General features: G+C 37.0%; 1 protein-coding gene across 3 annotated transcripts in view; it reads left to right on the top strand.

Annotated features, from left to right (window-relative positions):
• Nucleotides 1–16,208, top strand: part of galnt18b (UDP-N-acetyl-alpha-D-galactosamine:polypeptide N-acetylgalactosaminyltransferase 18b) — a 91,053-nt gene that overhangs the window by 36,503 nt on the left and 38,342 nt on the right. Inside the window, exons 2-3 of one of the 3 annotated variants that reach the window (XM_007554112.2) lie at nt 3,646–3,841; nt 8,164–8,330. In XM_007554112.2, coding sequence (XP_007554174.1) covers nt 3,646–3,841; nt 8,164–8,330 — 363 coding nt within the window. Of the gene's footprint in view, nt 1–3,645; nt 3,842–4,910; nt 5,314–7,724; nt 7,837–8,163; nt 8,331–16,208 lie in introns of those variants that run through there. The other 2 variants (XM_016672491.1, XM_007554113.2) reach the window with 2 other exon arrangements.

Below are 16,208 nucleotides of genomic sequence, written 5' to 3'. Positions count from 1 at the left end.
AATCAACACTTCAAAATAAATAAGGGTTCAAAAATAAAATCAACACTTCAAAATAAATAAGGGTTCAAAAATAAAATCAACACTTCAAAATAAATAAGGTTTCAAAAATAACATCAACACTTTAAAACTAAAAAATGGTTCAAAAATAAAATCAACACTTTACAATTAAAAACAAATGGTTCAAAAATAAGATCAACACTTTACAACAAAAAAATGGTTCAAAAATAAAATCAACACTTTACAATAAAAAATGGTTCAAAAATAAAATCAACATTTTACAATTAAAAAAATGGTTCAAAAATAAAATCAACAGTTCAAAATTTATAATGGTAACTGTTTCTGGCTTAGTCCATAAACTAAGCCTGGGATCAAAACGTATTGACGATGTCATTAGCAGAGACAGTATAGCAAGGAAATTATTCCTGTTCTTTTTATTTTTTTTAATTTACTTAATAATTTATCAGGACTTGAGTATAGTCAGGTATAACATGAGGCAGACATGAAGCGAGCTGCGAAGGTGTGCAGGTAGATAGCGAAAGAGCAACAACTTGTAACTTTCCACAAGTACTCATGTATTTCAAATATTAAAAGTATAGTGCCAGATTTACTACAAGTTACTGTAGGAGCACACCAGCCTGAGTGCACACGGAGGAGTCCGTTACAGAAGGAATACACGAAGAAAAGTAAAAAGGGTAGCCTACTGATCACAATAGACAAGTGGTGCCACCATCTGGTGACACACAGTATCATAGCAGTGACTGTTACACATGCCATGTACAACACTGAACAGTGAGATGGAAAACTGAACTTTCCCTACATGGTTTGGCAATTGTTTTCATGGGGAAAATGAAAATAATGACATAGAAACATTTAACTTTTTTTTTTCTTTACACATCTAACTTTAAAGTTTACACTGTTCATCTCAAACAAAATACTTTACGAAATGATCTTGAGTTAATGCGTGGTAAACAAATAACAAACATGTTTAATTTAACACTTGCTGCTAGTAGCATTTTTTGACCCTACAGTGTCTACTGTTGAATTAATATAATAAGTCCCCTGGCTGTCATCACACATGTAATACCATGAAATGAAACACTTTACCTAAAGTCTTTCTATGAATCTGCAAAAGAACTTTTAGTTCCCCGAGGGTTGCATAATTTACATATCGTTAACCTTTACTTTGGCATGGTGGATTCAGGGTATGCATATCCCAACTGTGATTCATCAATCAAACAGAGAGATCAGTGGGTAACGATAACTTTCATACTCCCTAATGCTGTGAAGTTCTGTTTTAGCCCAACAAATTAGCTCCAGTCTGTAGAGTCAGAAACTTCTGAAGGTGTCCTTTGCTATTGAGCACCAACATGTTTGCGTCAGAAACTTGAAGGCTTTGAAGTCCCCTGGTTTCATCAGATTATGTTTTTGGTTATTTGGAAGCCAAATTAATGCTTTGAACTGTTTGCAAAGTTCATAGAAGAATTCTCAAATATTGTTCTGAAGTGTGGTACTTTCCTCAAGTCACTCCGGTCAGGAAAGGTGTTGTTGTCTATGTAGGTGGTAGAGTCAAAAATAAAACATTCAGACAAATGATGAGCCCCAGTGTTTCCAGGCTGACTATTGTGAGCATCATGCTACCTCTGCTGGCTTACATTCTTCCCCAGAGGCTTTTTCAATTATTAATGACCTACCCATTCATGAGATTAAAAATGATATTAATCAGGGGTGGCATCACTTGTTTTTAGTGCATATGCTCTGATTGTAGGTAGGTGTCAGCGTGGACAACATTAGAGGCCTGCAACATCCTGTAAGGCATAATTGGATTGGATTACATTTGAACAAAGTCAGCATTAAGCGACAGATTAAGACAAACATGGGCGTTTCTATTTCAATGGACTTAGAGTTTAAACGAAGTTACTTGTATGGCTTTTTAATGTTATCTGTTGCCATTTTGGAGAAAATTCTTCTTGTTTTGCTTCTTAATATAATCCTTTCACACCTACCTCCTCTCTGTTGTTTAATTTTTTACTCTGCTGACACAAAATGTAAGTCCTGCGTAAAAACAGTCTGCTCATAAATATTAACTACTCCCAATCTACTTAAAGTACAATCTGCTTCACACACTGCATACAAATACACGCAGACACACACACACTGAGGTAACCTTGTGTTTTACAGGCAGTCACAAAAAAAAACTAAAGCCTATTTTTTTCCTGTGCTTTTGTCCTGTGTCATTATTCTTTCTTTTATTCTGCAGATCTTTAAAATGGCTCTCAAGCCTCATTTACTACCCCAAGCTCTTTATTCATCCTTATCATGTTGCCAAAATAAACAGAAACCATCCTTATTCTTCCTCTGGTACATTTCACTGAAAAAAGAAAACAAAGCTGTAAAATACTAGTAATAGTTGATATCCTGAATCTGTCAGTTTCAACATGAAACGCTAAAAAACCCCAATGAAATGTGTATTAATTTTGTTGTTATAGTGCCTGTATATCCTGCTTTTAATGAAATGTTTATGCATGATTCAGGAGTTACTTTTAATTAGATTTAATTTATGTATGATTTGGACATTTGAATTAAAACTCTGGAATTGTTATCCATGACTCAGAAGTAGATCATCAGGAAATAAAACTCTTTTCCCAGAAATTAATGTAATTCCTCTTAGGGATGACCTCTTGGCAGTGGTAATGATATAAATAATTGAAAAATAATTGCTGCATGTTTTGTGGCATCTGTTTTGAGGCAGTCTATTAAAGACCTAAGACTCTTAGAATTAGATGTAAGTACCTTATTTATTCCCCAGATCTTACTCATTATTACTTTCTGCAGGAACACAAACTCATTCAATCAACCACATTAATGTGATAAATGGCAAAACTGCAACAAATTCAGTCTACTTGTAGGTATTATAAACAAAACATTGAAATTATGCAAACACACTTTTTACTCTCATTTCCAGCTTATTTTTGCTCAGATTTCATTCAAGTTATGTGTTGATTTTTTTAAAGCTGCCATCTAAGAGCAGGCATTCTTCTGGGGGTTTAGATCAGCGACCTAGAAGCTATACCGATCATTTAAGGGACGCCATCAGTGTTTTAATATGTCTGGATATCCACAAATTTTTGAATCATGAATAGTGTTTGGCTTAGGAAACTGACAAATTTCTCTCCTTCTCATGAATGTTCGTTTTGATTCAGTCTATTTTTAGGTTTTATTTTAACAAAAAGACTTCCTACAAATCCTGTGAGGAGCAGAAATTAGTTAATACCACTCTAGTTATTTACTGAAGTGTTTTAGTGGAGATATTTTTAGAAGTTGGTTTCCTAAAGACATCTTCAGTACATTTAATCACAGCTGACAGTGAACAGATCCTTTGCTCAAGAAGATAAATAATTTTCCCCATCCTCATGGGCCTTCAGAGAAGATCACATTTCTGCTGAAGGACAAGCAGTCTACATATTTAAATAATACACCACCTTTCACCTAATAGCATAGATTACAGCTCAAGCAATAAAGCATTCATCACAGTTTTTATAAGCACTGTTATTTATTCAACCAGCTTAAAGGTCATTTTATGCTAAATCAACCTTGCCTTGTGACCCAGACAGATAGTCATGCTATTTATCTGCTTTTGCCTCCCAGAAACACCAGGGAAGGGAGAAGATGGGCTACCGGACACCTCATTCTCTGACTCATCCCTGTTCGCTCACTGGGGCCAGGAGCTCAGTCCGGACAACCGGAGGGTGGCTCTTAAGACGTTCCAGTACTACGGATATAACGCCTACCTCAGTGATCGTCTGTCCTTAAGCAGGCCAATTCCTGACCTCAGACCCGATGGGTAAAACTAACTTTCCTACGTAGTGCACAGATGCTACAATGTTTATTATGTTGCATTTTTCTTTACTACCAGCGATCCTATTGTACTCATCCTTTTTGCATGTTCATACTCATTAAATTTCCTCTGGATATTTAGCTATTGTAACAGTGCAAAAGAGAAATGGATTGTTAATCCTCCTATTATGTTCATTTCTGAGGTGCAGCAATAATGTTCCCGGGTCAATTTGACCCTGGGATTTAAAAAAAAAATAAAAAATGCAGTAGGATCAGAATTCAAAAATTTCCCCCAAAACATTTGTGTATTTGATCATTAAATCCATTACTAACAATTGCAATCAATATTTAGTGTGATGATGCTCTAAGATATAAAGGATGGATGAGGATAATTCACTCATTTTTCACAAAAATGCAACTATTTACATTTTTTAATATCCACTAGGAAAGCTTACACAGAAAAGTCAGTGATTTTACATGAAAATTATATTTTGTATCTTTTTGCTGCAAGTGTGCAGTCATTCACATGATGCTGTATGACTTGTCCAAGCTAACTACTCCCCCATTTGTTACCATAGTACTAAAGGTCCATACTTGCTTTCTGGACCTTTCAAGTACTGATTTCATCACTTTAGTGCAAAGTGCTCACGAGGGCAACATTTTTTCCATTTTTAGGGCAATGTGAAGAAATTGTCACAGGTTATGTTGGACCCCCAGTGAGAGACCATTTGCCATATCAATTGCAACTCTTGTTTATTGATACTTCTCTGCATCTCCTAAAGTTGGCTTTGCAAGGTAGATCTTGTAATCGTAGCTGGTCTATGCAACACATACTGTTTAGCTGTTTGAAAGGCATACAGTATATTGCCAGAATGAGGACCGCCACCCAAATATGTATGAAAATGCTTTTTATCCAGATTTTTCTACTTCTCCCTTAAAACATACCTTCTTTTTAGTATAGTCATTTCAAGAAATGTTTTTTGCATTGAATTGGGCAAGAGTAGCTCAAAAGTTGATGTCTTTAACACAAGTTACTGCCATACTAGTGGTACTGTCTATTATATTTTCTGTAGTTTTCTTGGAGGTCAAAACCACTGCATTTCACCATTTGACAGATATTTTGCTTGGAGTAACATAACTAATATTTTCATCATTTGTTTCGTAATCAGAATCATCAGACTTAGAGTTGACCTCAATGCTGATGGCTGCTCACGCTTCAGACACATCCTTCTTCACTGCCATGAGAGTGAAGATAAGTCCCAGCACCTCTAGGGCTGTCACCTTTTTATTTCTGCTGGTTCTTTCTTGAAAGTATGAAAACTACTATATCATGCAGTGTGTAATGTTGAAGGACTAGCATGCAGAGAATATTTATGTGCTTACCCTTTCCTCTGCTGAGATTCCACGTAACATGGATCAAGTTTGCCCATGGGAACAGAAGCCTTCACAACACCTGCCTTCTTACAATTTACTAGTGAGGTAAAGGGAAAAGGTGTGCATTTGTGTGTATGCGGTCCTCATTCTGGCAATATACTTATGACCCTTTGTATACATTAATTTGACTGCCAATTTTTGGGTCAAATTGACCCAAAAAGCATCTCTGTACTAAATAGATGTGTGGAGGAATGCAACTATGTAAAATAACTCATTTTAATGCTCATTATGGTTACAAATTGACCTAAAATATAACAGGAGGTTATAATAAGAAAAATAAAAAGCCATTGGAGCTTCTAGCTATAAAAGGATTAAAGTCCCTGGTGTTTCGTTTAGACCCTAGATCCTTTGGCGGAAATTAAGTATTTTTATTAAATAGACTCTGAAGAATTCCCTTATCCCTGAAGAACGTCCCTACAGTTGAAATTTGACTTTTGATTTATTCCTAGGCTTAAAGCATCACGTTTATACAAAGTAAAAACTGTTGATACCACAACATGGTGACTGTGACCCAGTTTTTGCCACAACTCTTAGAGGAACAGGTTACATTATGTCCTCATATGAATGTTTACATGGCTCAAGGATCTTCAGGGCATTGTCGTCACTGTGCTGAACTCCCCACAGACCATTTATCTCCATTAATACTGTCTCTGTGCACATACAAAACTGTTGCAGGTGGAGACGTTAATCATACATAGTTTGCATCCTTGTTTCACATTTTAAGTGCCCCAGCCATAACACTGTGTGAATCCAACAGGGAGCAGAGGAGGAGATTCATGAACAGCAGTGTGACATTTAACACACTAGATGGTAATGAATTAGATATCCCAATTACACCACAATTCATTCTCTACATTTAAACAAAAATCTCATGCCAAGACATTGTTACAGGATTTAAACATACATACATTTTGCACAAATATTATGAATATATATTCCAATTAAAAATGAAAAAGTGTATTGATGGATGGATGGAAAACATAAAAAATATGAACACATCATCATACATTTTTATAAGAGACCTGATTTCACTCGAGACCTCAGTATAAATATTTGTTTCTACCCATACAGATCCATTTATTTAACATAATTCTAATTTAGTTATATGAAAATAGCTTAAAGGAGTGAGGCATTATGCAAAATATATTTTTTGAGCTTTGAAATATAATAATGTTATTCCTTCATCACAAACATACCTGGAATGTTACCTTGACTCTTTCAGGCCTGTTTGAGAAATCCTTGACTCTCCTGTGGCAGCCATTCAGGGGCGTCTTTCACAAAACGTTACCTCCTTCAATCTGCAGCCCAGCTTCCACAGAGCTCCTACATATTCCCTACTCAGCTCCACCAGACTAGCAGCAATTAGCAAACACCTGGTGGAACTGTGCATCAGCTGAACCATACGAAACACTTCTCAGTCCAACGCTACTAAAAATGGTTGTAAGCTGCATAATGGAGGACCATTGTTGTGATGACGTGCTGAAGGGGGAGTGGCAGAAGGAGCAGGAGCTTCTGAAGGAGACGGATTTCAATATGTCAAATTGCAATCATGTTTTTAACAACTGAAGGTAACATAGATACTTAGAGTACAGGGCTCTGATATAATTAATATAACTTAGACAAATAAAAAAAAAGATAGGCCAATACCAACATCAGATGGTGTTTATTGTACTCATGTTCAGGTAAGATAAGTTGGAGAAGCTGTGCTGCATACAAAGTATATCCGTGGCCAGACATGAACATGGGGTTTCTGTAGATCGCTGCAAATGGTTGACCTACATTGGACCTGAATCCAGCGTCATACAATGACTCAACATTAACATACAAATCCAGCATGAATTTGTGTTTACAGAAGATAAATCAATTATTTACCAGGAGATCCAAGCACATAGAAATAACACAGTTCGTTGTTAGCGATAGCATTGTTATCATAGACTAATTACTTACAATAGCACAACTCACTACTCACCTGGCAGAAGCAAGTCCACAGCCATTTAATGCTTCTTTTGATCCTAAATATTTGACCCAACCTGAAACTAAATAATTGTATTCTCCAGGCTTCTGAAAACTTTCTTCTGGCTTGTCGTATGAACTCTGCAGTTCCACATGTATCTTGTTAGTTGTGTGGATCACTTTGACACCGGGTAAATCCTCAAGATTATACGAGAAGTCTTTTTTACCGAGATAATACGGATCATATCCTAAATATACACGTATTTTTTCGAGATGCCTCGTCTGTTTCAGGCTATTTAGGGCATTAGCGATCTGGTTGTGATCCATTTTGCTTTGTTTTGAACCGGAGAAATCCACTTCCGGACCTCCATCTGAATTTCGCGCCTCATCCGGGTCACGTGTCTGCAACCCAGCAATACTCAAGGCATACAGCGTCCTGATGACGCCATTACGTCATCACGTGACTCCCTCCCCTGGCGCGCATTAATCCGGAAATAGCTTTGCTTGAATATGGGAACCGGTAAAATGTTTGCCACTGAAAATTACAAGCTAGGATGGATATGGGAACTGTGGCAGGAGCACCGCGTGTGCACCCACGATGAACCACGCCAAAAAGTAAGTTCTGTCGGGTGCGCACATTTGTGTGCGCGTAGTTGGATGTTGGCACGGACTTTACTGTGGGTCTACGTCCCAGCTCATGACACGCTCCTCTGTCACACATTTGCTATAAAATGATACTACATGCGTGGAAAATAAAAAATACTGCTTCCTACTAGCAAATTCTGTGTGTATAGAAAATAATAAATATAATTCCTTAACCAAACGAACCAGTTAGCTTTGATATAAATCATGATAATGTAATTTTATTTACAAAGAGGTTTCTTTTTATTTGTTGGAGTATCTGTGGCTTCACTTACCAGGACTTTTATCTGTCTTCTTTAGGTGCAGAAACATCACTTATCCCCTGAACCTTCCTCAAGTGAGCATTGTGTTCATATTTGTGAATGAAGCCTTGTCAGTCATCCTGCGATCCATCCACTCTGCCATCAACAGGACACCCTCCCACCTTCTTAAAGAGATTATCCTAGTGGACGACAACAGCAATAACGGTAAAGAAAAAAATCTCACTCCACCAAACACCTCACAGCTGACAGCAAAGCCCCATCTTTAAAGTTATTTTTTAAAGCTTTAGCTGAGTTGAAAATGCAGGTGTGACAGGCACTTTGCAGCTTCGGCTTTATCAGCACGTGGAAGCAGTGTGCACCAGTCTGTCATAGAGAAGATACTCTGAATTCTTCAGTACTTTTTTTTTTATACGCTGCTTTACGATAACAGCCTGTTTATACACAGTTACTCAACCTGCACACACTTCCAAAGCAACTGAGATAACATCTGATAAACAGCATACATATCAGTGGATTCACTGTTGTGTCAGTTTACACTGTGCACTCGGACTCAAAGCTTTTGAGTTTTGTGGGTTTTAGTGATAAGAAACCAATACACTCTACACAAAAATGTATTATAGTGGTTTGCCACACATTTTAAAGGACTAAAATGCTTTAAAAAAAAAAAAAAAAAAAAAAGTAAAATATAGGCAAGTCTAAGCTAAAAAAAAAGTTTTGTCTTAAATACAATAAATCTTTAACAATACACTAAGAATTTCTCTCAGAACCACAATTTTTTATTAGATACGATAAAATATTGTTAATTTACTCTATTGTTAAAGTTGCCTTTCATAAAACGTTTTTAAAAAAGATAAACCACATAAAATGTTACGCTTACACACCTTAATATGACGTGAATCATAAACGTAGCTATGATTAGTGTTTGACAACAGGAACTCAGGTTATCTTGGGTTAGTTTTTACAGTATTAGAAAAAACATGAAGTTATGAGACTGTTGCTGATTTTTGTGATGATATCAATTACAACTATTCCACATTTTTCTTTTGCCTCCGTCCCATAGTTAAAATTTACAATTTTGCCTTTCAGCCTCTAAAACTATTCATATGGTGCAAATCAAAGATGTTTTGGAGCATCCAATCTGACAGATGTAATATTGGAATGTAGAGTGGAAATTGAAAGCACATTAGTTTTTTGATCCTGGTGATATTGATTTTGCTCTGATGATTATGATTCAATATATTGTGCATGTCTGGCTTTGTCGCATGATTAGAAATGCATTGATCAACGTATCAGTGAGTGAAATAGTTCAGCTATTCCCTGAATGTGTTTGGTTAATAGTACCGTACATCAAAGGTTGGAAATTCTGATGAGGCTGGGTTTCTAATCCTTAAATGTGTCATAAATACTTTTTTTCAGCCTGCAAAACACATCAACAAACGGCACATGTTTTGATGTGACTCTTCATTTGAGTTCAGCTAGAATCAAAACATGTTCATGACCTGTTCTTTGATTCGTATATGACTATTCTTGTAATTCTCCATCTTCTGCTACTTTGAAAGAAACCTGCAACACATTTTTTTATGGTCAATGTTTTTTCTGTATTTTATTATTAAGTTAAAACAAGATGGAAACACATTAATTGGTATGTATTTTAGTGTGTGTTTGCTTGCTTTGATTTTAGCTAGCAATATTTGAACTAGGATCTACAATCAAGTCAGTGATTAACAAACATTTAGTGGCAAAGGTAAGGTTGTGTTTACTATACTTTTTTTTTGTATTTGGTGATTTTCTTTCTACCTTGCTTATGGGTTTTTTATGAGGATATTGGCTGGTTGTGCAGAGTAAGTCAACACTGAATTTCTTTCAGGTTTAGTCTGTCAATTTCTGATGTGGTTCTGCACCTTAGTCCTTCCCTCCTCACAATAATCCCTGATGCCAACAAAGACAAGCATGTGTCTCACATGTAATTGATGTCTCGCTCTGAAATCTCCCAGGAGATGAGCTGTTGAAGGATGACAGTGGTGTTATGATGACTGACACTAGTGAGCTCTCCACAGAAGTTTGGAAAAAACTTTATAAAGTTGAAGCACATAAAGAGCAACTTGCTGTCTCAAAGTTTAAACCAAAAAAAAGTTTGTGTTTGCACATTTTTGATTGTGGCAACAAAATAATGCAGTGCTCTTTGCCAACTTTTCTCGAACTTCCTGTGACACTCTGTCAAAATACTGGCATGTTTTAGCACAAATGTCCATTAGACAATAAATCTGCTCTGAATCAGGTATGCAAAATCTTGTGAATGTATTGAGAGAACCCTTGAACTTTTGTCACTTTCCACCTAAAAACCTCACTTTATATTTGTGTTTTTTAGATAGTCCAACTCAAACTGTAAGAAAAAAGATTAATGGTAGTCAACTTTTTGTTTACCCAATAAAAATCTAAAATGTATTATGCCCTCTGTTTTGGTAGTTTGAACTAACAATTACAGCTCCAAATGTTTTGGATTTGTTTTTAATGAAATACCTTTGTATATAATATTTTTATATAAAAATAAATAACTGAAAAGTTTTGTGCAGGAGTACTTCCATTGACTCAATTGTCTCAAAGTGATAGCTTCTAGTTGAAAAACTTCTCAAGCAGCTGATGGTCCGAATGTCTCCCAAGAGATGACACTAGCCTCATATTCAAAGTCAAAATACATTTTGTCATCTAAAAATGAAGTTTTCTGGTGAAATCACTTGATATTAACCATTCATGTATGTAAAATATCCAGAGGGGAGAATGCAAATTCAGGAACACCTTGGTAATTCAGAAATCAGCATTTGCATGTTTAGAGAAATCTATGATGTCCGTTGCTCCTCTGATGGTCTCCAGGCTCTTTTAATGTTAATTAGGGGGCCGTGTTCGCTGGGTTGAGCCGATGGATGAATAACACTAATTAGCTGCGGAGCCAGGAAATTTGCCCAGAGGCACGCAACAATCCAGCAAGGTGATGAGGTGTTTGCAATGAGCCTTGTCTTCATTTCTAAGCCTAATTCTTTCATCTGCATTCACTGCATGTCTTGTAAGGATTGTTGACTTAGAAACATAGTCATTGTATTCTGAGAATATGGGTTAGAGGTGTACCATGTATAGGGGGAAAAAATCAACCTGTAGTTATATATGAAAGGTGGAGCTGGTAGTTTGCTCTACAGGACTATATTATAACGGCAGAAAGCCAATATTAAAAATGGTAATGACTGAGTGCCAAAGTCATTTATAAGTTTTATGCCTTTTAATTGGCTCTGCTGCTTTCAACAAGGAATTAGATTATCAACGTGTGAAAAACTGTTTGCCAAAGTCAATTGACCAAAATGTGGCATGTCCTGGAGGCTCCTGAAACTGAATTTAAATCAATTTTGTTAATTTAACACTCTGGAATAAGTATGGTCGTGCTCCCTCGGGCTATTATTGACCAGAAAGTGTAAGATATCTATTAAAAAATGTAAATGTGAAAACCGAAAGTTTCCGGCACAGACAGATTACCACATCACGAGCAATGAACATTCATATTTCATTACACAACCGCGAGCTGGAGAGTTGTCGTCTTCAGCTTCTTCAGAGTCCCAAGTGACACCGCGACATTTTGCTGATGGCATTTCACTCTGTTTGTTTGAGCACTCTGTCACACTGCGTCCGATAGGCCTGGTCCTATCATTTCAACCAAGACTGAGCTCTAAATGTCGTCAGGCTGTTGACCCCGGACTCTGCTGAGATTCTTGAAGGGGTCCACACCTAACCTCTCAGCCACCTGCTTGTTCACATTAGTCACCTGGCGTTGTCACAGTTCAACTCCAGAAGACATTAGCATGCGGGAGAACATACATAGCCATCAAGGGAGAAAATGGCAAATTGACCCAGCTGATTCTTTTGTAATTGGATAGTGTCCCAAGCTGTGACTTGAAAACTCCCGACTGGTGAACTCCTGGTCAGATTTGGAAGAAAACTGAAGAAGGGTGGCTCTCCTATTAAACGATCTGTACAGACGATGATGATTCTATCTTTAAAGTTACATGTAAAGGATTCAGAGAAAAATATGAAAAATGTCTGCAGAATCTGTATCAACCAAGAACAACCTGAGCTTGTTACATTTATTACCAAGTTGTCTTTCAAGTGGTCAACTACCGTATTTTTCAGACTATAAGCCACGACAAATTCCCCACGCTTTGAACCATGCAACTTGTAGCCCGGTGCTGCTTTTCTGTGTGTTTTTCTTCAACCACCAGGGGGCTCTTTAGCAGGAAGTGAATCTTTGGAAGTTAAAATTGGAAATCAAAGAAGAAAGCGTTAATTTTCATTTAGAACAAGCGCATGTTAGCATCAGGCACAACGGAGAAGTGTTTTCCCTCATCATGGAAACCACATGAAGAAGTTCATTTGATGCAGCTTTGAAGTGGAGGGCTATCGATCCGGCAGTACAGGAGGGAAATGGAGCCGCTGCAGTTAAGCTCAGAGTGTACGAAACCATGGTTCGGAGTTGGAGACGCAGGGCGGCGGAGATATCAGTGGCTTATAGGCTATATGTACGTTTCCATTTTTATTCTTTTTAACCTTTTTAGGTGCGGCTTATAGTAAGGTGCGCTCTAAAGTCCTGAAAATACAGTGACGAGAATTTTAGAGTTAAAATGTTTACACCATAAAGGGTAAATAATAAAAATAAGCATATCAACTGTTGGAGGTGAAATTACTTTATATTTTATAATACCAAGACCTTTGTACACATTGAGAGTGTAAATGAGGATAGACACTCTGATCAGTCAGTGATGTCTTGGTTTCTTGCCAGCGTTGGTGACTCAGCTGTGAGTGATCCTCACAGCTCCAGGAGATTTGTTCTTCCCTGGCCCCTAATAGAGAAGAAACAGTTACAGGGAGGGAACATCACAGAGGTTTATTGCATAGTGGGAACAATTTCTGATTTGCATCCAGTTTCTGTTAAATATTATTAAATTTGTTAGAATTTTTTAATATTAAATCTTTTTTTTACGTTTCTTTTTTTTAGTAAAGGTTTGTCAATTTTTCTTGAACTTTTCATGTAATGTGATGCTGACATCTGTGTTACTAAAACTACCAGCAGATTCAGTAGTATTTTGTTTCACAAACCATCAGGTTATCAAATGGGTTGAAAGAGTTGAATAATTACAGTAACTTAAATTTTTGTTTTCACACTGAATAACCTCAGTAAAATATTATGTGACATCCATATGTAGTGCTATGATATTTAAATTGTTCTAAGTGTGCTTTTGAGGATTTGTTTTTAACTTAAACTGTTTAAAATCAGTTATTTTTTTAAAGATTATATTTTTGCTATATTGCATCAAGTAACTGACTTCAAACCTTTCATTGAAACATTGAGGTTCAATTGTTATTTTATATTACAATAAAATATGAATGGAATCACATCAGGAATCACATCAGGTTTAAGGACTAGTACATGTTGCATCATATTGGAGTTAAAATTTTATACCTCCAGATGGTGCGGCTCCTCTTTGCTTCAGTGCCATGTTTCTGCACCAGATAAGGTAGATCAGAGACCAGAGCAGATTGAAAGGCAGCCACTGCTTCCAATGCATGTTTTAAGTTATTTCAGCTTTTTTTTTTTTTTTTTTTTTTTTTTGAGAAATTAAAAAGGAGACTGTGAGACTGATGGCACTTAATTACCACTTTCACTTTGTCAATTTATCGCACTTAAAAATAGACTGATCTGTGATGGAAAAAATAGGTGATAATATTAATTTTATGTTATACCTGTTCAAAATGATAACATTGTTTCCTGCATTGTTTTGTCTGCCAGGAAGAACCTGAAACTCGCTTTCCATTTCACCATTGTGCTTTGCTGTGAGAGCAGTAATCTAATGTGGATTTATTCAGCAGCCTAAGGTGTGCAGAGAAGTTCCAGTCACTGTTGGATATCTTGCACGATGTTGTTCCCAAACCAGCTAATGAAAGCTGGAGGGTTCACAAAGCTGGGATGTGATATCAGCCAAAACTAGCAAAGCCAATCTTCAGGCTGGAGCTTCGCTCACTCACACTGTTTTTTAACAAACTGCCAGTGGGCCGTGGGTTTGATTGCCGAGGAAGAGCCAGTACCTGCTGGATGTTTCAGACACAAATTTTGCTGTGGTGGACTTATGTACTGAGAAGCTGCCAAGCAAGTGTTGCAGCTCAAACTAAAAAGCAAGTGTGAGACCTGTAACCATGCCGATCTGCCATCTGCTGTGCGAGAAGAAATGCTCTAATGGTGATAGATGATGCTTGCAGAGGAACATGCATGAATGCAGTGTTGATTTTATGAAAACAAAAATCATGTTTCAGGTTAGACTTCCATGAGCATCATTATACAATTATAAAATGGTTGTAAATTATATTACAAAACATGGGTTTTATAATTGTTAACATATCCCCTGCTTTCTATATTTTGCAAGAATCTAAATCAGTATTGATGTGGTTTGTTACTGCGATATGTATGACTTAAGGCTAGACTGATCTGACTAAAATAACATGTTCATTTTTTGCACTCACCATTAACTTTGCTCATTATTTTCTGAGATGACATTTCAGCTAGATTTACAATCATAAGCTGCTGGATTTATTTCATGACTGCACAGCTATGCTTGAAAACTTGCTTGCTTTTTGTGCAACTTCAGTGTAACTCCGGCGGAGCTTCAGCGGGATATCAGTCCTGAAAGATTGATGAGCGGTAGCCATCAGCCATTGCTGGCGTAATGGTGTGTGCTTTATTGTGATTTGTTATGAGGCATAGCGCCACATCACTCTTATTTTTCAATTCCCAACACATTAGGGTGTCTTAATTATTGATGAAATAAAAGTTATTAAATCTGTTGCAGCAGCCTTTTCACGCAAGTCTCTGCAGCTTCCTTCAGCTAATTTTAGAAGACTGAGGTAAATGACTTCAGAAGCTAATTTTTCTGATAAGTGTTGTAAAACATGAGTAGGTACAGGTTACTGCTGGTTGATTAAGTCTATGAGAACACAAACCTGACCACCCCATTATGAACAAACATGATAGCTACCTGTTTCATGCTGTGCACATTAGAAAAACAGAAAGGGTAAAAAAAATATGCTGCTGCAAGTTACTTTCTGTCTGTTGGAGAAAACACCTACCCCTGCTGAGAGCCAGCAGGCACAGAAAAGAGAAAAACAACCTAATGTCTCTGCTATTTATCCATGAATCATTCCTTCTTAAAAGCAGTAAGCATGTGGATTAATTTACCCAGCTAAGTCTAGACACAGACATAATCGGTTTTCTAACTTGTAAAATTGTAATGCAACACCTGTAGAGTCTATCCCATTAGTTATTAAGCAAGAGGAAACAATTTACTAGGACCATCAGAGAACCTTCCACTCGCACTATATGCCTTTCTTTTAATGGCACAGGATGACATGATGCTATTGAGAAACATCTAACTTATTTGACACTGAAACATACAGTCAGGTCACCAGATAAGCCCGGTTGTTATTGATGTTTTCACGCTTTGCTAAAGAAAAAAACAAATTATGCAAGATGGGTACTGCCCTTTATCCATGTCAACCATGCATCACTGCTACAGAATCAACACAAGTGAAACTTAAATATCGTAGCAGAGACTGTAGAATAACACTAAAGTAATTTCATTGTGTGCATTGTGAGATGAAGATGTCTCACCTTGGGGTGCCGGATCCTTAAAAATGATAATGAAACTGAAGTCGTGCCATACTTTTTCATGAATTCAGGAAATGATGTGGAATCATTCATAAAACATTGACATTTTATTTCAAGATGGTCTGTTCACACTTAAATATTGAAAAATAAATTAATTTTGTTATGGCGGTGCACAGGAGAACACTAAATCCTACACCCTTGATCCTAATATGCACACACTATTCAAAACAGGAGGGCATTAAAAGCAGCACATACTCCTCCTTCCTCTCTGGGTTCTAACTCGGGAAGTAGGCATGGCTTTGTGACGTCCCTCTCTTCACTACCACAGCTGCAGTGTGATGGTCTCTCTCCTCTTTGGTGGGTGATGGGCAGTCTTGCTGCCGGGG

Source organism: Poecilia formosa, unplaced genomic scaffold (genome assembly GCF_000485575.1).
Source record: "Poecilia formosa unplaced genomic scaffold, Poecilia_formosa-5.1.2 Scaffold61, whole genome shotgun sequence".
NCBI classification, from domain to species: domain Eukaryota; kingdom Metazoa; phylum Chordata; class Actinopteri; order Cyprinodontiformes; family Poeciliidae; genus Poecilia; species Poecilia formosa.
This window is presented reverse-complemented; position numbering and strand designations above follow the sequence as displayed.